The sequence below is a fragment of the Neovison vison genome, chromosome 3 (genome assembly GCF_020171115.1).
Source record: "Neovison vison isolate M4711 chromosome 3, ASM_NN_V1, whole genome shotgun sequence".
In the NCBI taxonomy this organism is placed as follows: domain Eukaryota; kingdom Metazoa; phylum Chordata; class Mammalia; order Carnivora; family Mustelidae; genus Neogale; species Neogale vison.
The window spans coordinates 148,527,863-148,550,542 of record NC_058093.1 but is presented as its reverse complement, the minus strand read 5'-3'; the positions used below and the strand labels follow the sequence as shown (position 1 = coordinate 148,550,542).

The following is a 22,680-nucleotide window of genomic DNA, read 5'->3' as shown; positions in this document are numbered from 1 at the left end:
TAGACTCTCTCCTTAGGAAATTTCTGTTTGTGAATTACAAAGTTCTACCCATACCAAAGCAAATAATTCTATCAAAACCAATAGCAGAGATTTAAAGATAAAACCACACAGTTTTGGGTTTCCTTTTCCACAGGAGAGTATCAACATTTTCCACAGCTGCCCTTGCAGGGCAAACATGTGTCCCTTGGTCACTGGAAACCATAGCTGGAAAACTGGGCAAAGAATTCTTTGACTACAGAACAGTCAGATTTTTATCATTTTTCAATTATGTGTTTTGGTTTTCATGACTATATTTAAGATGTAATGATAACAAAGACTGAGTTTTATACTTTGGGATAATGAAGTAAAAACGAGGTTTACTCTACTTCACATTCATTGCAAAGAAGAAAAAAATCCCATCAGCTGCTTATTAAATCTACCAAAGGTTTAATTAAACAAAAATAGTGTAAAATATTATAGCAAATACCATGTGTCAGACTGTTTACTAGGAATGGCTCTCCTAAAAATAAGTATGACATGAGGCTGCTGCAGGTGTAGTACCATTTTAATACTAGGTATGAGAAAATGCTCTATGTACGAGCTTTCGATAAAGTGGCAATGGGTCTCACTTCAAACATTTTAGGGTTACTCTACAACACTGAGTAAGATACTGCTGAAACCAAGAACTAGGTGTACTATGAATGTTTTAGGTTAAACAAGTTGATCTGACAGCAAATAGATTTATGATTTACGAGGAAACAAAAATTTAAGATTTAAAAGAAAGGAAAGTTGAAATTTATGACCCAAAGATAAGACGGAACTGAAATAATCTTGGACAAGCCATTAGATTCTCTTTAGCCGACTCCCTCACTTAAAAAATATATATAAATTATCTGTATATTTCTTATAATTGTTGGGAAAACTGAGTAAGAACACCTATATAAAAATACCCAGCACAGGGATGCCTGGGTGGCTCAGTCTACTAGGTGTCTGACTCTTGGTTTTGGCTCAGGTCATGGTCTCGGGGTCATGATATCGAGCCCTGCATCAAGTTCCGCACTCACCGTGGAGTCTGCTTGAGATTCTCTCTCCCTCTCCCTCCACCTTGCACCTCTCTAATAAATAAATAAACAAAATCTTAAAACAAAACAAGACCTAGCAGAGGACCTGGCACAGAGCAAGCACTCAATAAATGTAATTAGTTGATAAAATAACAAAGAAAAAAGAGCCAAAACGGGAATATTTATGTCAGAATGAAGAGCAGATGTAACACTTAAAAAGACACAGATTCTAACTTTTTCCTACTATTTGTTTAATTTATAAAATAACTGCATTGTCTTGTATTGGAGTTACATGTAAAAGAAATCTACTTTCATCATGCAAAAGTGATTTGTCTTTGGTAGAAAGGGAAAATAGAACCACTCTGAGTCAATCAAAGCTAACCAGTAACCCTAGCCATCACCTCCTTAGCTTTCATGGGGGCAGGGATTTGTTAAAAACCAGGCCATACAATAGTGATTCCCTAATCTGGTAAGTCATCTGGACCACTCAGAGAACCACTTAGAAAGACAAACTCCAGAAAAAATGGGGTGCCTGGGGGACTCAGTCAGCTCAGCATTCTTGATCTCAGTTCAGGTCTTGATCTCAGAGTTGTGAGTTCATGCCCCATGTTGGGCTCCACGCTGGGTGTGAAGCCTACTGAGAAATATAAAAATAAAAGAATCCCAAGTACATCACCAAACCACTGAGAATCTGAGGTGAAGAGTCAGAAATTTGCATCTGAAAACAGTGCACTAGAAGAAACCCTCATCTTGACGGAAGGAGAAATGGCATGAGCAGATTTGTTCTTACGTAAGACCCATACAGAAAGGATTCTAACATTCACATTATCAAAGTTCTATCACACCTTCTACAGTCCTTGTCCTCAAAAAATTGCTCGGAGGGATTTTACACTGAGGGACTGACTCTTCCTGGATAAGATTTCCTGTTTGCTTCCCCACCGATGTGTAGACTGGTGACTTGGAAAGCTCAAATAACATCATGCATACGTGTGTGTTAGGGGTCTGTGTGCATGCGTGCGTGTGCATTTGAGATCATGTACTTCTGAAGACAGTTCTCACAGGGGGATCCAATGGTCCTAAAAATCAGCTGCCAGCATTACCACAGCGGTCTCCTGAACCACTAATGAGCTAGTGTTTATTGTTCCAGAAGACAAAGAAGTAACTTGTGAGTAAGACTTGGGTCTTCGTCTTTCCTGGACAAGAAACTCAAGAAGCTGAGAACAGAAGGGAGAGCCACTCTGACTTTTAAACTTCTGCAGAGATCATTTTGAATCTGGGAAAACCTCAACAGGAATGTCACCAGTGTCCCTTTTCTTAGGATGCAAGCCCAGGACAGACCTGTACTTTTCATGCTTAGCGCTTCCTAGAGTCCAGCCAAAAGTAAAAAAGAATTGATAACATTCCAAAAAGAAGAGAGAGAACAGTAAGAAAAAATTAAGTCTAAATTCATAAAAAAAAAAAAAAACCAGAAGAAAAAGCCAAACAAGGCCATTAGAGCCATGAAAGTAGTCACAAACTAGTAGCCGACTGAATTTGAGGAAGAGACTATTGGCTGGTGGGATGGTGCGGGGCCCTGGAGCTCTCATTTCCCTGTCGGAATGTGACCGGATTATTACCAGTGTTTGTCTGGACCTGAGAACACGCATGCTCTACATATCCCGAAGAAAGCAGAGGGCAGTCAGTCAGAACGATCAGCCTGGTAGCTCCACCATGCTCTTCCTTTTCCAAGAAAGATTCAGAAATAGAATGAGGTCACTATCTGAATAGTTTCCTCTGCTTGAACTATAATGGAATCAGTGCCAGCAACAGCCAAGAAGAGACACTATTAAAAATTCAGTGAGGCCCATCTGCACAGGCAGCATCCTGTTGACGGGGGCTCCGAAATGGAGGTCAGATCAGAGTTTTGTAGCTCTCAGAATGCACAAGTATGGACTGATACTATAGGCTTCAAAGAAATGTAACTATTCCTATAAAGTGACTGGGACTTCTGCTTTGAACTTTGCTCCACTATGGTATTTTGGCATGAAAGCTGACCTTGCAAAAAGACTACGGAGAGCTGTTCTCTAAAGAATGTTTACTTGAAGCAGCATCCTGGGCCCCCATCCAGTGGTCCGCCTGCCTCCTTTCCATCCAGTAAATAGGAAAGCGCCCACATGCGCCAGTGTAGTTTCAGATACATCAGGTTAACAAACCAGGAAGGTTCCTGCCCTCCTGGAGCTTCCATTATCTGCAGAACAACAGGAACACAGTATGGTAGGTAATAAATAGCGTGGAGAAAGAAATACAGGGGAATTAAGGGGACTGGAAGTGCAAACACTGAAACCAGAGGTCAGGGCAGCTCTCAAGAAGATGGCGAGTGGAGGCCTGTGTAGACATCAGGGAGAACAGTGGAGACGCAGAAGAGAAACCCAGTGCAGAGGGCCAAGAGTGGAGAGTGCTGGCGCACTGGAGGGAATGATCTACTGCTGTGCTTTGTGGGGTCTGTTCAAGCACGGCTGGGTGCCAGCCCCCAGAGTTTTGGCTGCAGGAATTCTGGAGTGGAGCCCAAGAATGTGCATTTCTAACACGTTCCTATGGGATGCTAATGCTGCTGGTTCAAGAGCCAGTTCAAGGTTTCCTGCTTTGGAAACCAATGTTCTAATGCTTATTTCAAGCACTGAGTCATTAAATAATAGTGGACTATTAAATTGATTTAATAGGTCTGCCTGGCAATTTAAAAAAGTAAAGAAATAGGAAATATCAGCGCTCATCACATTTACTAAGGGCAAGTGAAACTTTTATCTTCTATGAAACTTTTGTTTCAGTTGTATAAAAATGTGTCTGATGCATTTTTTGTTGTGGGTGGCGGTCAAAAAAGTTTGAAAGCCACTAGTCTAATGACATTAGTGTGTCACTAAGTAACACCAACCACATGAATCTGCTGGCGGGAATCTGAGATTCCTACTCTTTCAATGGGACATGAAGCTGAACTTGCCTTGGGTCTTCTCTTTCACTCACCCATAAATTTCCCTCTGTTTGGATTTCTCCTTTTTCATCTCAGTCTATGGAAACCTCACCATCCCTTCAAGACAGAGAAGATCAAGTCCAGGTTTCTCCTTCAGACCCTCCCAGTGATGTCTCCTTCCCTGCTCTGACCTCCTCCAAAGCTTAACTTCTATACCGCTCTTCGGACATGCAGCATAGGTGGTCCTGCTTTATTTATTTACTTTTAAAGATTTTATTTATTTATTTGACAGACAGAGATTACAAGTAGACAGAGAGGCAGGCAGAGAGAGAGGGGGAAGCAGGCTCCCTGCTGAGCAGAGAGCCCGATGCAGGGCTCGATCCCAGGACCCAGGGATCACGACCTGAGCTGAAGGTAGAGGCTTTAACCCACTGAGCCACCCAGGTGCCCTGATGGTTTGAGGGCAGGTTGGTGTCTTAGACACCTGCGTTTCCCCAACAATGCCCTGGTAATGTCCTGTTTAAAGCAGACTAGCAGGGCGCCTGGGTAGCTCAGTCGGTCAAGTGTCTACTTTCGGCTCAGTTCATGATCTCAGAGTCCTGGGATCGAGCCCCCATTGGTCTCCCTACTCAGAAGGAAGCCTGCTTCTCCCTCTCCCTCTCTCCCTGTTTGTGATCTCTCTCTCTTGCTGTGTCTATCTCTGTCAAATAAATAAATAAAATCTTTTAAAAAAATAAACAAAATTATAATGTGTTATTTGTATATGTGCCAAGCCTCCCCCTCTCCGCTCCAGAGCCTGGGCCAATGGCTCCTTGGTACAGTATGTCACAGAGAAAATCCTCACTTCTCACTGGGGTAGGACGAAGTCCTCTTGATGCTTTGCTCTAATACGGTGAAATGGATTAGAAGAGCCAAAGGACCAAAGAAGAAATCACTATTTTGGCCAAGAGGAAAGAGATATAAGGACTCAAGAGAGGGGGTGGCAACGTTAATTTGTTCAGCGTCTGTGCTGCCTGGGTGAATCAGGGTGGGCTGCGCTGGAACTTGAAGCTTAAGTCGTTCATGTGACAAAAAGCCACGAAGCTGTGAGACTGTGGGAGGAGAGGAGGGAGGAGGCAGGAGCAGCAGGAGGAAGGCACAGGTGTGCAACAATACCGTCCACGTGGAGGCAAGTCAGCAGTCTGGGGCACAGGAGCCACGGGACAACAAGAACCAAAGTCAAGAGTGAGGCTCTGAGGGGTCCTGTGTGTGGGATCAAAGCAGTGTGGGCCAAGGAGATACTTCTAGCTAAGGGAGCCTTGGGAGGAAGCCTGGGAAGTGGGGACTCCAGTTAGGAGGCTACGGTAACACACTGCATGAGATGTGGGGAAGCGAAATGGGACAGTGGGAACATGGAGGGAAAAGAGAGATTTGGGAAATCATCAGAATTCACAGAACTCAGGGTCTAGTGGCACTTCTGCGTGAGAGAAGATGCTGACTGGCTGCATTCCAAGGGTAAAAATCCATGGAGACACAGAATAGTGTAGCTGTCAACCTGCTGATGGTAGTTCCTGGGGGACCTGGAGAAGGGACACCCAACAGCAGGTGGGCACACCAGGGTGGCCCTCAGAAAGTAGCTCTGGGGATCGAGAATGGACAGGGAAATGACAGAAACTTGGGATGGGGTGGGGAGAGACTCCAGCAGGAGAATGGGCGCAGTTTTTAAGCAAGTCAGTATTAAGAAGCTATGAAAAAATTCTTGAAATTTCAGTTAACTGTATTTCTCTTTATATAACAAGCAACAGTGGAAGTACTCTAAAAAGTGAATATAAAATAAAGGCTTTAAAAATAATTTAGTGTGGGGCACCTGGGTGGCTCAGTGGGTTAAGCCGCTGCCTTCGGTTCAGGTCATGATCTCAGGGTCCTGGGACTGAGTCCCGCATTGGGCTCTCTGCTCAGCAGGGAGCCTGCTTCCTCCTCTCTCTCTCTGCCTGCCTCTCTGCCTACTTGTGATCTCTCTCTGTCAAATAAATAAATAAAATCTTAAAAAATAATAATTTAGTGTGATACTGGCTATCCACGCTTAATTCCTATGGCTTATCAGGAGAATGAAATGAGAAGTTCAGTTAATGTCAATAACTTACATTATTCCATAGCTTCCTGTTTATACTAAAAGGGAAACTATCTTCTGGTTAATTCTCCCTGAAAGACATCACCTATTTTTCAAACTCAAGATATATGGTAAAACTCTTAATTCTCAAATGACAGATAATTCACGAAACCAAAGAAAAGAGGGAACCTGGAGACTTTGTGTACCTGAGAGTAAGTTGGAGCGGAAGCGGAACGAGAGCTGCACAGACTGGGCTGTCCACGGCCCCGTCGTCAGGACACTCAAGCTGCTCGCTAGCAAGCGAAATGGGAGCTGGGAACCTGCCCTGCTGTGCAGGCAGACAGTGAGAACTTTGAGCGGTGGCTTCTAACTCAGCTCCCAGAGGACACACTAACTTTATTTATTTCCTTCCAAACCCTAAAGGAGAAATAAGCAACTTAGGATTTCAGAGCCTGTCCTCTATGTCTCTGTTTATGCAGGAGAGTCTGAAAAAACTAATTACCTGGTATCGCCTTTCCCAGACTTCACGGAATACCAGTAAGAAGAGGATGTTTAGAATGACATTAATACTATTTACTCTGAACAGCCAAGTTGTTTAACAATATAGACAGATTTATCCAAAGAGTATATGTTCCCACACAGGATATTACACAAATATTTTAGAAGGCTATGTCAAATAACATTTGATTGAAAAATATTTTATTTGGTTGAAAGTCAATTACTATGCCATGGGCTTCCAGATCTTCATGTTTACTTGCCCAAAATTGGAAGAATAATTCTTCTACAAAATTGGCTTGAGTTCTATAATGCAAAGGAAACTTCAAAAACCTTTGGCTCATCTTCAGTTGACATTAGCTAACTATTTCTCATGAGTAAGGAGCACTGAGCTTCTCTTAACAACCCAAAGGGTAGTTGGAAAGAATTCTGAATTTTCTTAATGTGTTTTTAAAAATTTTTAAATTTTTATTTATTTTTATTTATTTGACAGACAGAGATCACAAGTAGGAAGAGAGGCAGACAGAGAGAGAGGGGGAAGCAGGCTCCCCGCTGAGCAGAGAGCCCGATGTGGGGCCCGATCCCAGGACCCTGGGATCATGACCTGAGCCGAAGGCAGAGGCTTTAACACACTGAGCCACCCAGGTGCCCCACCTTAGTGTTTAATTTATATTTTAAGAAGGAATAAACCAATAACTGTACACTATTCCACACTTTCATAAAGGCCTTATTAAAGCAGCATTTCCAATTTCCAACAACCTCTTTTATATGTCTTGCATACAAAGCTATTATTACATACCCGACAATTATTTTATCAGTATATATTAGTAAACCACCCAAAAGGCAAAGTAATGTGCTGTCATGTTGTATAATACAAATATTATTCAACACACAGCTTGAATTTTCAATCAACTCTAGATACAGCGGTATTCCATGAATTAAACTCTAGAGGTTTTAAGTGATTCATTTTGTTATAAACACTCAATCCAAAAAGATGATTAAAATAATTGAGATAAGACTTGATTATAAAGATAAACAGCTTTTTTTTTTTTTTCCTGGTAACATCTGTGGTAATAATGTGCTATCATTTAAACCAACTGAAGATGACTCACCATCTGTGAATAAATATAACTTAAGTTTCTTTTCTAGTACTGGGGATGGTTTTCTTTCTTTTCTTCTCTTTCTTTCTTTCTTTTTTTTTTTTTTTTAAAACTAAATCATCCCTCCTCCACCATCTGTCCCTCTTGCAACCACAGAGTGAGATGGTAACTGAAGTAAGTACAGTTTCTCACTATGTTTCAGAACAAAACGAACTGGCCCACTTAAGGGATTTATCCATGACCTTGGTTTCCATAGGATATTAGTCTAAATAAGAGTTAACTGGCCTGGGACCTCCCACAGATCAATTAATCTCTCTTTAGCCATACTCCTGAAAAAATGAAGTTATATTTTCATTTGTATGTTACTGTCTCCAACATAGAGACTTTTTCTCCTGAATATAGTATAATGAAGGAACACCATATCAACATTCAAACATATAGCCTGTATACTGTAATTCATTTCACTTTAAGTATTGTAGTGAACTCATGAATGTTCGCTATCTGCTACGGCCTAGGGAGGGGTCTTTGGGCCAGTAGCATTCACCAAAGGAATTAGAAATATATCTGGGATTGGAAACAGTAGGAAAAAATGGACTAAAGACACAAGTAGTGAGCAATAAGTCAAAAGAGAGGCGCTAATAAGGTTTACCACAGGGTAGGAATAGATATAAAAGAAGAAGAGTTACCTGGTCTGACAGCACAGTAAGGAAGCACTGGTTGTCCACAGAACAGAAAGGAGATGGGGAAAGGAAGAGCAAGTGGAAGGGTACATAAAATTCTAGGAAGGTGGCCTAATGCCCAGGCCTTGTTTCCAAAATACCATTTATTAAAAAAAGAAAAAGAAAAAGAAGGGGAAACCAGAGCTCGCTGGAGAAGTAGTTGATTCTAGGACTGGGGCAGGAAAAACAAGATGAGTCTGAAATACCTTGTGCTGCAGAAAACGAAAGGTGTGCTCAAAACAAGAACGGGGCAAGTCAGAGGACACCGGATCCAACCCGGAGGAGCGCCAATGGGCCAATGCTAGAACAGTTCGAGCAACAAAGGAAGTGACAGGACTGAATTATAATCTATAACAAAATACAGAATTATCATTAGGTTAACATCACAGTAAGAACTGTGCAGGTCCACTGTGGATGACAAAATGGGCAAAAGTTTGAGAAGAAAGAGGATATTAGCAAAGTCTCGCTCCTAAGACCGTAATTACTTACAAAGGGCAGAACACTGACTCTTCACAGGAGACATCTGGTAGAAACCAAGTTAACGAAATGATCAAGGATACTCATCACCAGTAGTGAGACATACTGACATCACGTACCTCCTGATTCTAGGAACTGAGAAGGATACAACACCACCTCTGTGGGTACTTTTGTCAAATATGCATACCTTTAGTGTAATCATGAGAAAACATCAGAAAAAAAAAAAAAAACCTGAGGGACATTATGCAAAGTGACTGAGCAGAACTATCCACACCATCAAGGTCAAGAAAGGTAAGGGAAGACGGAGTGACAGTCATAGGCTGGAGAAGAATAAGGAGACATAATGGTTAAACGCAAAGTGGAATCCAGGACAGGACTGGGGAGCAGAATAAAGAACCTAGGAGGAAAAAAACCAGTAAAAATTACATAAGGTCTGTAATTTAGGGGACAGTATTGTACTCACATTAATTTTCTAGTTTTGGTAGTTGTAATATAGTTACATGTACTGTTAACATTAGAGGAACCTGGACGAAGGGTTTACATAAACTATTTCTACTGTTTCTGCAACTTTCCTGGTAAGTCTAAAATTATTTTAAAAGAAAATGTACAACAAAAAATAGCAAAGTGGCACAGATTCAAGTATCTTCTGCCCACCCCAACCAAAACTGTTTCTTCCCTAACACCGTCCTTGTCTTTCTCCTCTGTATTTTTCCTCCCGTTTACTGCTGCCTAAAGTAGCAAGCATTTTACTATTTATCTGCTTGTCTTATTTATTTGATTTGCTTATTTCTCTGATTATCTGATTACTTATTATTATCTGATAACTTATTTACTTACTTATCTGGTTGTATTTACTTATTTATCTGATTATCTCCCCCACCAAAAAAATAAGCCCTATGAAGACAGGCATTTTCACCTATTTTGCCCATCGTTGTATCTACTACCTAATGTGCTACTTCTAACAAGTTCCCATTTCCTCTCTAGAATATTTCATTCACCTTCTCATCACACTTACTGAGTAACTACTAAGTACAAGACATTGAACTTACCTGCATCAAGGGGATGCAGATAAGACATGACCCCCCCCTTATCAAGGAGGTTACACTCGAGAGGGAGACAGATAACATTTGAGCAAGTACGTACAGGCTGGAAGAGGACAGGAGTCCCACCAAATTAAGTATGAAAAGCTGTGGGCATTTAGAGGAGGGAGGCTTATGCTGGGTGAGAAGTAAAAGAAAAGGTTTCAAAAAAATTCTCAAACTCAGCAAGGCCTCTGAATACTTAGGATTTGGATAAGCAAAAAGCAAAGGGGTGAGGGACTGATATACTGGGAAGAGAGAACCAGGTAAGCAAATCCGAACTCCAACCATGCAGGAAAGAAGCAGCAAAAGGCACAGAGATCATGCTGGTTGGCTGGTGCGCTGGCTGGGGAAAAGGAAAAAGGGAAAAAAAAAAAAAAAGGAAAAGACTGGAACAGCACACAGGAGTAGGCTGTGCATGGTCTAGCGTTCCAGTCCAAGGACTCCGGGCTCTGTCTGGTGGCGACAGGGCACTGCCCTCTAGGTAGTTTGGAAGAGGAGGAGGATGTTCCTAGAGCTCTGCTCTACAAAAATTCTTCATGGCATTTTAGAAGATGGAAGTCAAGACTCTTAAGAATTACAAGAGATCTTTGGGGTCATCCTCTATGACTTTCTACAATAGGAATCCTTTCAACTTCTTTTCCGACGTTATGGATTTGAGTCCCTCTGCCATCTGGTGTTCTTCTCACACTGACCATCAGGTACTGAACTAACACCTGTCCTGGTTCAGCTTCTACCCCCTGTCCTCTGGCCTACCACACACTGCTTAGTTCCTCCTTTACAGAATCGTCCTTACAGTAGCTGAACACAGTTTCTCTATTTTCCTGAAGCCCTTTCTTCTCAGGGTATACGTCCTCTCTTCCTCACCGTCCCTGAATTACAAGTTCTTTCCAGTAATGTCACCCGCTTCTGCACACAGCTTGGTTTACTGACGTGATGCTCGCCATATTGCTCCCGTATCCCACAGCGCACTTCCGGATGCCTGTTTCAGGCTCGTTAAAATCCCTACATTCTCGGTCCGTGCAGTGAGTCTTCCGACCTTACTTCTTTCTTAAGTGAAACCCAGCTCTCCCCTTAGGACTCGGACTCCCCCAGAGACTTCGGAAGTTAGACACTGCTCATCCTTTCACATTCCGGACTTCAGGGTCTGGAGGCGGGGTTGGTGCTTTGCTTTCATTATCGTTTCATGATTGTGTCCTGGCTACTATTCCTCTATCTCTAAACAGAAAGCTCTGCCCCTATGAGGCTGGTACCAGCTTCCTCTGGCCCACACATTTGGCACCTACTGTCTTCTAGACTATGGTCCCCTTGGCTCTGGCATCTGACTCACAGTCTTTCTCTCCACCCCATGGCTTATTGTTCTGAGGGACTATGAAGCCTATGTGAGTAGCCATCCTTGGCTTCCCATTCATGAGCTGCTCAACCACACTGACTTCCGTTCACAGGCACAGCACTTCCATTCCTCACTCACGGCCAAGGCCAGACCATCACTGAGCTGTGCTCCACTTCTGATGTCTTCAGTCTAATATACTGTTCTTTAGGCCCATTGCCATGACTTCCACCATACCCACTCTTAGCTTGCACTCAAATCCCCTTCCTGAAGCCTCTGTGACCCTCTCCTTCCAGCCTCCTGATAGCTCCACTTCTCTCTTGACTTAGCTTAGACCAAGATCCAGCATTTCCTGTGAGCAGCCACTCCCATCTTTAATGGATTTCTGTATTGGATTCCATGGAACAGTTCCAGTAAATTGGAAAACCTGCATACGCACATGCAAACACACACACACACACACACACACACACACACACACACCCTCAGAACAAAAAGTCCTCCGAAGTCTTACTTTACATAAGAGTGGAAACCATAAATATTTCTTACATTCACAGAATTGTCAGGAAGGGAGGCAAATCCCAGCGGGAGGGTCTGGTGAGCACCAGTGTTCACGTTACTGCCACACGGTGGTGCCATTCCAGCTGATAAACATGAACCCCACTGCTCTTTCCTTTCCCGGGAACTTCTCTTAAGTGGTTACGATGACTCACGTGCTATTGTTATACAAACTCTGTTGTTATAACTGAAAATATTTTCATCTCCTACAACAATCTCTCTCTCAAGCCTTCATAAGCAGTGGTGTTCTGTGATAGTGCGGAAAACACGGCCCCCAAAACAGTCACTCTGGACCAGAAGTTAGCTGTGATAAAACACTATGATGAAGAAGGCCACGTGTCTGCTAGGACGCCCTGTGTTTTTAATCCGGGAACGAGCACTCCAAAAAACTGAGAGGTGATGAAGGCAAACAGTAATAAGAAGCATTAAAGCAAAGACAGGCTACCGTGCTGCACAGTCCTGAGACGCCACTCAATGTCCCCTTCACGTCTTTTCTTATGAGAAGATTAGTCTTGGAGTATGAGTTTTATATCATGAGATCACTTTGGAAACACACTGACATGCAAAAGGAAGGGTGTTCTTTTTATTTTTTTTTTTAAATAAGGGTTTTTTGTTTTGTTTTGTTTTGTTTTTAATTTGGCAGAGAGCACTCGAGAGAGAGCATGCACAAGCAGGGGGAGCAGAAGGCAGAGAGGGAGAGGGAGAGGCAGGCTTCCCACCGAGCAGGGAGACTGGGATTTGATCCCAGGACCCTGGAATCATGACCTGAGCCCAAGGCAGATGCTTAACCGACTGAGCCACCCAGGCGCCTCATAAGTGCCTTCTTAAGATACAATCGTTTCCCGATCTGTGCAAGAAATGCTGCTCTGTCCAGTGCTACATGCAGGCAGGTAGTGAACGGCGAGGGGACTCGGAGTGTGGACTTCAGAGCCAGACTGCCCGAGCACGAATCTCCCAGTTCCACACTTTTCTAGCTGTGTGGTTTTCAGGAAGTCAATAACCTCTCTGTGCATCTGAAAAATTAAGGCCAAACACTGCCTACCTGTAAGGCTCGTGCGGATGGAAGGAGTTCATAACTGAGCCGCTTGCAGCTCCACGGACACACCACGTGTGGGTCGGCGGCGGCAGTCAGCATCCCCACCACCAGCAGCGCCTTCCCATCAATGCTTGATACTTACAAGACCGAATTATTTCACTGGGTCAAAAAACATATGGTGCTTCTTTATTCCCAGTATTTGGCTTACTCACAGTATGCGAAGGTGTTAGTCCTTCTTTGGCAAGACTGTCAGACTCCTCTGCATCGCTATTCTGTGTGCCAGCATGGAAGAGAGGGCGAAGTGCTTAAAGAGCCTTTCCTAGCATCAGTACTAGAAAGTGGGACGCCTCTGCCCTGCGCCTGCTCAGACACAAACACTCAGCCCAAGCAATACCCCAGGGCGCGGTTCCTTCTCCGGTCTTACCTTCAGCCGGTCTTTGGGCAGTGCGACAGCCCCCTGCTTGATGATTTCCAGGACCCGCTCCACCGACAGCTCAGCCCCAGCCTGCAGCAGTCGTGAGCTGAAGAAGGTGATCACCTGGAACGTAAAGTGTTCATTTCTGAACAAGTAGTTGTACCAGCTGTGTTTTTAGGAGGCACCCTGCCCCCATGGCGGTCCCACTTCCCAGAGTGACCCGGCTTGACTTCACGAGCTCTCCTCCGCACCGTCCCATCTGAAGGGGTTGAGGACTGCGTCAGAGCTGGCCTCGAAGTGCTCTGGGCTGATGCCCCCCACCGTGCTGCGGCAAGCCTCCTAAGCCTGGCTCTTTCTGCCGGTGGCCTTGCCCTTCCTTAGTCAGACTTCAGTGAGATGGCAGACCCCCTCAGAAGGTGGGAAGAGAATGCTACAGCTTAAAACCCGTCAGTTTTGAGGCTTAACTCTCAAAAAAAAAAAAAAAAAAGACTTAAATGAGAAAGGAATTGAAGCTAATGGTGAAAATGATGTTCAGGGGATTGTTTATAAATTTAATTTATTCACTGCACTCTTCTCCCTTAGCCACAGGGATAATGAACAGCAAGCTAGGACTTCTCATTTCGTGCCCCAGCGCAGCCGGATGCTGGTAACGTAGGAGCATTCTCAATGTAACACTGTCCTTTAACATCTGTCTCTCAAAGTGAAAAGAATGTCATTATTTTTTGAGGAAATCATTTTAAGATCATATATTAATAAATCAAAAAGATTATACGTCTTTTTCTTTTTATTCAAGAGAGTAACACTTAAGTATTTATAGTCAGACATGCAAAATATAAAAATGTTCTGTTAAAAATTATACATTTTCATGTATAGGTTTTCTGTTTTATATGTAAAAGACAAACACTAGTGTAAAGAGATTACCTAACTGTAAAAACAAAATAGTTTTTTTAACACTCATTAAAGTATGATCATTAAAACTAATCTGGACGATTAGCTATCCTATGCCTTACTAATCCTGAAGTCTTCACATTATCAGCAGCAAACACAGTACTGGTCACAGTAAGGACACTGTTTATCACAGTAAGTCCAAATCCATAACGCAAACATGCTGCCTGGTAATTTCTGTGCATCCGGCTCTGGTGAGATGAGGCTGGTTCATTGCTGCTTCTACCCTGTAACGCAGCGCCTGTTCTAGGATGAGGGAGCTATCAGCTCAGCCATTTCCTTCTTGACACGTGTACTTACACTGCACTGCCTTTGATTTGTGGTTCTTTTGCAGGAACAATACCCACCCTCCATTTAGAGGGTTTACTTAGTTAAATCTAGATATTATAACCATCAATAACATACATTACAAGGACCTGTAAATGAGTGAGGTGACCTGTAAGTGAGTGACAGCCTTCCAAGCTGAGAACCCCCCTCTCCTCCTGGGGATACTGGCGGTAGCTGACACGGCTGAAGCCTGGCAGGTTGTCTGTGCCAATACTAAGAATGAAGAAAACTCCATGTGTTTATTTTTAGATGAAGAAAGGAAAGCTCTGATACTATCTTCCCATGCTTCTGCGGACGGTGGGTGTGACCTCTGAGGTGTGTGTACCCATCCACTTTGGAGATTCTGCATGGAGATAACAAAATGTGTACAATCAAAGCAAGGCAGACGGCACCGCGTTCAAGCACGGGTACTTCAGACCACCGTGAAAGACTGTGGACATGTCGCATCATCAAAGCAGCAAGTAATGCAATGGAATCTACTTTGGTTCACTCTGTGGTCTACACAGACTTGCCTCTAAGCCTCAAGGAACTCGTGTTCCCACTGGGAGAGCCGTGGAGTAGGCAAGAGACTCCCTCTCTACGTAAGTTCCTGTTTTCAAACTGGCTCTCATTTGTATGTCTTACGTGGATATTCAGTTCTTGCATTTGGATGCACACTAGTTAAAAAATGATAAAACTACCAACTTCCGGGGTGCCTGGGCAGCTCAGTGGGTTAAAGCCTCTGCCTTGGGCTCAGGTCATGATCTCAGGGTCCTGGGATAGAGCCCCACATCAGGCTCTCTGCTCAGCAGGGAGTCTGCTTCTCCCTCTCTCTTTCTGCCTGTTGCTCTGCCTACTTGTGATCTCTGTCAAATAAATAAATAAAATCTTAAAAAAAACAAAAAACAAAAAAACTACCAACTTCCAGGAGAAAAGTAAATTTATGCATCAAAAGCAAAGGGAACGGACAGCTACTGCATGTTTACTATGGCCCGAGAGCTCCTCTATTAATTAATTCTCATCACAATCCAACAAGCTGATGAAAGCTCTGTCCTACAGACTCTACGGGATGAGAGAGCGAGTTGCTTGACCCAAGTCAACCAGGTAAGTGTGCGAAGCGGGACTGGTACTTGGATGTTCCTTCTCACTTTACCATGTTGTCTCCAGCAATTCTTGAGTAACAAAAAGCTTCGTTTTCTTCATGGAAAATATTTGAGATGAAAGGTTTAAGTTGCGTAGCCCCAAATTTCATTTGGAGTCAGGCTGTACCATTAGCAAAGAATGTGAAACGAATTCATTCAAAGAGACAACTTGTAATTCCTATCACCCAGTTAGAATTTTTGCAGACAACACTGTATTTAGTGATATTGATTTTAATAGTTAGGTGGCTTTTATCTACTTTCATAGGAACCATTAAAATTGTTAAGATTGATGAACTTTTTCCCCTCTGAAAATGTTTGCAGAAGATACAGTTAATAATAGAAAAAATTGAGAGTGAAACCTTTAGCGAAATGGGAATGAATGATATGTTAGTGCAATTTAAAGGCAACCTTTTCAGAGGAAGTTTCTTCTCCATGGGTGTTACACAGCTTCCCTCCACCCACCATATTTGGCCACAATTCCTGAAATCTAAGTAGAGCACATTACCTTCAATTACGCTATTAGTTGTGCACAGTAATTATCCAAGGTCATGGTCTGATTAATCAGCTGTCCCCTTTGAGTAATGTCAAAATCACATTTAACAACCACTTATTATGAAACCAGTGAGTGATCACTAGAACACATATATATAGAAATGAGAAGTTAAAAAAAATTAGAAGCTTTTGTAGGGTAGATGAGGGTATGTATTAGGCATTCTTGCTTGCTAAATGGTCACTCCTCCAAGAGGTAAAAGTAGAGAGCTAAGCCATTTTCTTCTCTTCCATAAAAGATAATAAACATGTTTTTAAAAGTGAAATCCATATGTTTTCTCGTTGATCCTGGGTTTTCCTCAAGTTTTTGTGTCTTAATCAATACGTGTGTTAACAACCTATTCAGTGGGAGAGATCTCCAGAAGATTTAAAAAGAAAATAGACATTTTCAAGAAAGATGCAATGTAATTGGGAGGACAAGAAGCAGATTAAATAGGCATAATTAAACAGATTAGACATCATGGTACTGTGTACCACTTCACATGACTGTGAAGTGCTCAAAGTCAGAAGGCGTAGTTGAGGTCCTGTCTTTGATACTGGCAAGCTACCTGACTTGTAGAACTCAGGGTCTAGAGCACCTACCAGGTGTCAGAGGCTTAGGTTTAATTCCCAGCTCTGCTTATGAACGTAGACAGGTTATTTAACTTTTTATGCCTCAGTTTCCTGATCTATAAGTGAGGAAAGATAGAGTACCTGTCTCATGCATGGATACTGTTAGAATTAAATAAGTTAATACCTTCGAAGTGCAAAGAACAATGCCTGGCACATGGTAAGGATTCATAAAATATCATTATCATTAGGTGTATATCTCAGTATCCTCACTTATAAAATGAAAAAGTTGCCCTACATACCACATAGGAAACACTTATAATACACATGAAACTTAAGGATAAATCAAACCAGACAGGGAGTAGCAAGTGTGATCTACTGAAAGTAAATTCCAGGAAAAGTCTGCTGGTTAAAACCAACATGATCATTATCAGTTTAATGCATTACTGAGGGTCAATTTAAAACTCTTCTGTTTTTTTCTTTTAAGATTTTATTTATTTGACAGAGAGAGAGGGAGAGAGAAAAAGAGAGAGAGCAAGCACCAACATGAGCAGAGGGAGAGGGAGAAGCAGGCTCCCTGCTGAGCAAGGAGCCCAACGTGGGGCTCCATCCCAGAACCCTGGGATCATGACCTGAGCCGAAGGCCGCCACTTAATCGACTGAGCCACCCAGGCGTCCCAAAACTCTTCTGTTTTTACTTGGTGAGTTTATGTATTACCATCCTCTTTCAAAAACAATTTGTATTTTATTATTTCCAGAAAATTTAAACAGTACAGTGTTGGGGAAGTTTTCATAGTTGGCGAAGTTTTCTTTTCTCATGAAAGAATGCTGAATTTTGACAAATGTTTTTTCTGCATTTATTGGGATGACTGTCTGGTTTTTATCCTTTAGCCGTTTAATTTTGTGAATTACGTCAGCCTTTGAATTCCTGGGATGCATGATAACTGAGGATGTTGCATTATTCTTCTGGTAACACTGCAAGATTTGATTTGCTATTTTGCTGAGGATTTTTTGTGTTTCTATCTATGAGTGATACTGACTTGTAATTTTCTTTTTTTTTTTTTTTTTAAAGATTTTATTTATTTATTTGACAGACAGAGATCACAAGTAGGCAGAGGCAGGCAGAGAGAGAGGAAGGGAAGCAGGCTCCTTGCTGAGCAGAGAGCCTGATGTGGGATTCGATCCCAGGACCCTGAGATCATGACCTGAGCCGAAGGCAGCGGCTTAACCCACTGAGCCACCCAGGCGCCCCCCTGACTTGTAATTTTCTTTACTTGTAAGGTCTTTATCTACGAGTAGCATTAGGGTAATAATGTCCCCATAAAATGAGTTGGGAACTATGTCCTCTTTTTGTATTATCTGGAGGAGTTGGTATTGAAATTATAATATTTCTTTCTTAAAAATTTGGTAGAATTCAAGGGTGAAGACATCCAGGCTCAGAGTTTTCTTTGTTGGAAAAATTTTAAATACTAATAATTCAGTATTGTTAAAGATATAGAACTATTCAGATTACCTATTTCTTCATGAGTAAGCTCTGAGAGTTTGTGCCTTTCAAGGAATCTGTCCATTTGATCTAAGTCACGAAATTTATTGCCAGAAACTTATTCATAATATTACCTTATTATCCTTTCAGTGTTCCTGCTATCATTCCTGACACTGGTAATCTGTGTTTTCTTTCTTCTTCTGGGATTAATAACTTTGCTACAGATTTATCAGTTTTATAGTGTTAAGGTTTTTATCCCTCCCAAATAACCAGCTTTTGCTATCACTGATTTTTTGTTCTTTTATTATTTCCTACCTTCTTCTTGCTTTGGATTTAATTTACTCTTTGTAGTTTCTTAATGTGGAATCTTATTTATTTAAGACCTTTCTTCTTTTCTAATAGAAGCACTTAATACTATAAAATTCCCTTTAGCTGTATTCCACAGATTTTGATATTTTGCATTTTCTTTTTTACTAACTTTATTATTTTTGCTGTTTCCTTCTATCTTTATTTTTTAGTTTTGAATTTTTTGAACTTTTTTTTCATGTTCATATTCTTTTTTTTTTTTTCATGTTCAGTTAGCCCCACTGTATTACTAAGTTTAAAATATGTTCTCTTTAGGGTGCCTGGATGACTCAGTTGGTTAAGCAATTACCTATGGCTCAGGCCATGATCCTGGAGCCCCAGGATCTAGTCCCACATCAGGCTCCCTGCTCAGCAGGGAATCTGCTTCTCCCTCTGACCTCTCCCCTCTCATGTTCTCTCATTCTCTTTCTCTCTCAAATAAATAAATAAAATCTTTAAAAAAATATATATGTTCTCTTTAGCTTTGGCCTCCTCTCTTTGATGTACAGGTGTACTGTTTACTTTCCAAATATCTGGGGGGTATTTTCCAGATATGTCTTTTACTGATTTCTAGTTTAATTTCATTGTGGTCAAAGAACATACTCTATTATGATTTTAAATCTTTAAAATTTGTTGAGCTTTGTTTTATGGTCCTGTATATGGTCTGTCTCAGGGACTGTTCCATGTACACTGATGATGATAGGTACAATGTTTTATAAATGTCACTTAAATCAACTTGGTAGTATTGTTTGGGTCTTCTATATGCTTACCCCTTTATCATCACACAGTGTCCCTCTTTATCTCTGGCAATGCTTCTTTTAATGAGGTCTACTTAGCTGATTGTATACTAACTCCAGCTCTCTTTTTTAATTAGTGCTTACATGATAAAACTTCTTTCAGCCTTTGACTTTTAACAGACCTAGCTCTATTCACAGTGAGTTTCTTAGAGAGAGAGAACATAGATTTTATCTTTTATCCAATCTGAAAATCTCTTTTAATTGAGGCATTAAATGGGATTGTTGACATGACTGGATTTAAATCTCCCACACTGCTTGTCATTTCTCTTTGTTCCACTATTATTTAGTCTGCTTTTCCCTCCTTTAGATTAAATATAATTTATATTTATAAATTATAATATTTATATATAATATATTATATAATTAATTTAATAGAATTTAATATATAATTTAATATATTATGTAATATGATATAACATAGTATAATTTATATTAGTCTGTTTTTACCTGCCTTTAGATTAAATATAATTTATAATTCCCTTTTATCTCCATCTTCGGCATACCAGTTCTCTCTCTCTCTCTCTTTTTTTTTTTTTTGGTGGTTGGCCTAGAGCTTATAACAGCCATCTTGCATTTATCAGTCTACCTTCAAATAATACCATAGCATTTCACGTTGTCAAGAAATCAAGAATTTTGCCCTACTTGCAAGTGAACAAGTCAGTTTTGTGGATCCTGGAAGGATATGGAGATTTCTGGGTCAGTGATGAAGGACAGCTGTTAGTCATGACTAACAACAGCAGCAACCAGGACATTAGCATTTTTTTAAATGTGTTCTCCAAGCCCCAATTTGCGTAAAAGTGGTTTGATGAGCGATGGGTGACCCCCCCACATGTAGTGGGTTATATTATAGGAAGAGAACTCTTGAGCTTAGGGAACCCAAATCTTTTACAATGGTCAGTAAGCAGGTTTACCTTTTGCTCCTGAGGGAGACACAGGCATGCCCCCACCCCACCCCTATGGTTCTCTTTGCCTGGCACACTCTGACCCTAGATTATCTGTGCGGCTCACTCTCTACCTCCTTCAAGTCTTAGCTCAGATGCACCTTCTCCGAGAGGCCTTCTCTGACTGCGCTCTTTGGACTTGCAATTTCCCACCCCTACTCGGACCAGCACTCATTCCTCTTTTTTTTTGCATAAGAAACTTGGTCGATGTTGATGTCATTTACTGAGATAAGGAAGACTGCACAAAGAAGAGCTGATTCATTTTGTGTTTGACTTTTTGAAGAAAACAAGGAATTCTGATTGAACTTCTTCAACATTTGTGGGATTATCAGGTAGGCAACCGGACGCACTTGTCTGGAGCTCAGTAAGGACTGTCGGGTTCGGAAATACACAAAATCTAACATGACTTTTACACTGTCCAGAGATAAGAACAGTTCTTGCCTTTAACACACTACACATGTTACTATTAATTGCCTCTGCTCTTTACTTATATGCAGCCATGAAATTCCTTTCACATCTTCTCTCATTTGGTGTACAATTCTATTGTCCTATTAGTTAATTCACCCAGATCATATCACCTATGGGTTAGATGGGAGGGACATACAGCAGTGGCTCACAGATATCTGGTCATTTGGAAAACATGTTGGAAGGATCTGCGAAGTTAAAAGTGCTCCAAGCTTAGTGCCTCCTGTCTCCGATATTCAACACTGCTGACTGTCTTAATGAAAAATATCAACTCTGAGCTCCCTGTCAGCTAAAAATAACAGTAATTCTTAGTCTTTTTTACCAATACTTTTCAAGGTTAGCTCCATGAAAAAAGATATAGCAAAGGCTTGCTGGAGCCAAATTTCAGGGGCATTTAGGGCAGGGAAGGGGAAGGCAAAGTGCTGAAAGAAGCAAAAAGTAGAGATGTTATTTACAGCTCTGTCATGGCATTCTTTTCAAAATATGCAAAAGAGTTTAAACAACTTTTTGAATGAACTTCCATTGTGCCTGCACTATTTTGGATGGCAGTATTCAATAAAAAACTGTTGGACAACCTGACCATTTGAAATTTTACTTTAGGTTTATCTAAGTGCACAATGAAAGCATGGAGTTTCTAATCTGGCTTCAAGGCCTGGCTGAGTGACTTACCCGCTAAGTGACCTTGGGCCGACAACTTTTTCTCTCAAGTCCTGCCGGGCCTCCCTGGTTTAGGGGTCACATGAGATACTGTATATGCAAATTATCCACAATCAGGACCTACTTGAATATTTAACCATCATTTAAGACAATGATTCTTAGGCTGGGATTTGTGTGAAAATCACCTGAGAAACTGTCGCTCAACATCCTGGTTTTCTTATCCACTAAGTGGATAAGAAAAAAGTTTACTTTTTACTGGTTTAAGAAGAATTAAAAAAAAAAAAAAGGAGAAGAAAAAAAGAGATAATGTATATGAAAGTACTTAGCCTCATTCCTAGCACTTAGCAGGTGCTCAACAACATTCAGGCATTTATTTGCCTAAAGAAGTGCGTAACAGCATATGGCCAAATTTTACCATAAGAGGCCCTTTCTGCTGAATATACAGAAGTGTAAGTGGCCCATTCTTCTGTCAGCCACAGGAAAGTAAGCCCTGGATGTAAGTCCAATTAACACCCTGCTTCCATTTCCACATGGTCATACACCGTGTGATACGCAGCCCGGTCCCTTCTTTTCCTCACCTTAACCCTGATCTTCACTTCTTTCAAAAGGGACTAAGTTTTGAATGGGGGTAGTGAAACCCTTTCCATGGTTCTTGTGTGCCTTTTCAAAAACTAATATAGTCTTTTCAAGATGTTTTTAAGGATGTCAACTGTTAACCACCTTGTTACTAAGAAGGATCCTCAGTTCTATCATTGGGGGAGTAAAGACTGATTTGACATCAGAAGTGATTATGAGAGAGAAAAGAGAACTGTGAAGTCTCCAGGTTTGTGGATATGGCTCGATGTTTTCAGGCAGTGAGTGAGAAACTGTGGGAGCGTTTAGCGAAGGGGTATTGTAGTTAGGCCTGATGATTATAAACACGGGCGTGGGCTTTGTCACAAACTGCCTGGTCTGAGCCCCGGCTCTATGACTTTCTGAATGTGTGACTGTGAGCAAGTAAAAATCTTTCTAAGCTGGTTTATCTATAAATTGAAAATGAAAATGAGAAAAATACCTCATTCACACCCTTTTCCCAGAAAGCTACTACGTAGTCTATGCTCCCACCAACACAGAGCAGTAAACCAAGAAAGAGGAAGACAGAGGAGCTGATGTCAATCAGAAGAGCCAAGTGAAGGAAATTCCTAAGAAGATGCCACAGCTGGGCACGAGAACCAGAGCA

At 41.5% G+C, this 22,680-nt stretch overlaps 1 protein-coding gene across 1 annotated transcript in view; it reads right to left on the bottom strand.

Annotated features, from left to right (window-relative positions):
- The window catches only part of DYM (dymeclin), a 337,031-nt gene that overhangs the window by 39,759 nt on the left and 274,592 nt on the right, over window positions 1–22,680 (bottom strand). Inside the window, exon 16 of the mRNA XM_044243021.1 lies at window positions 13,292–13,405. Within this exon, the coding sequence (XP_044098956.1) occupies window positions 13,292–13,405 (114 nt within the window). The remainder of the gene's footprint in view (window positions 1–13,291; window positions 13,406–22,680) is intronic.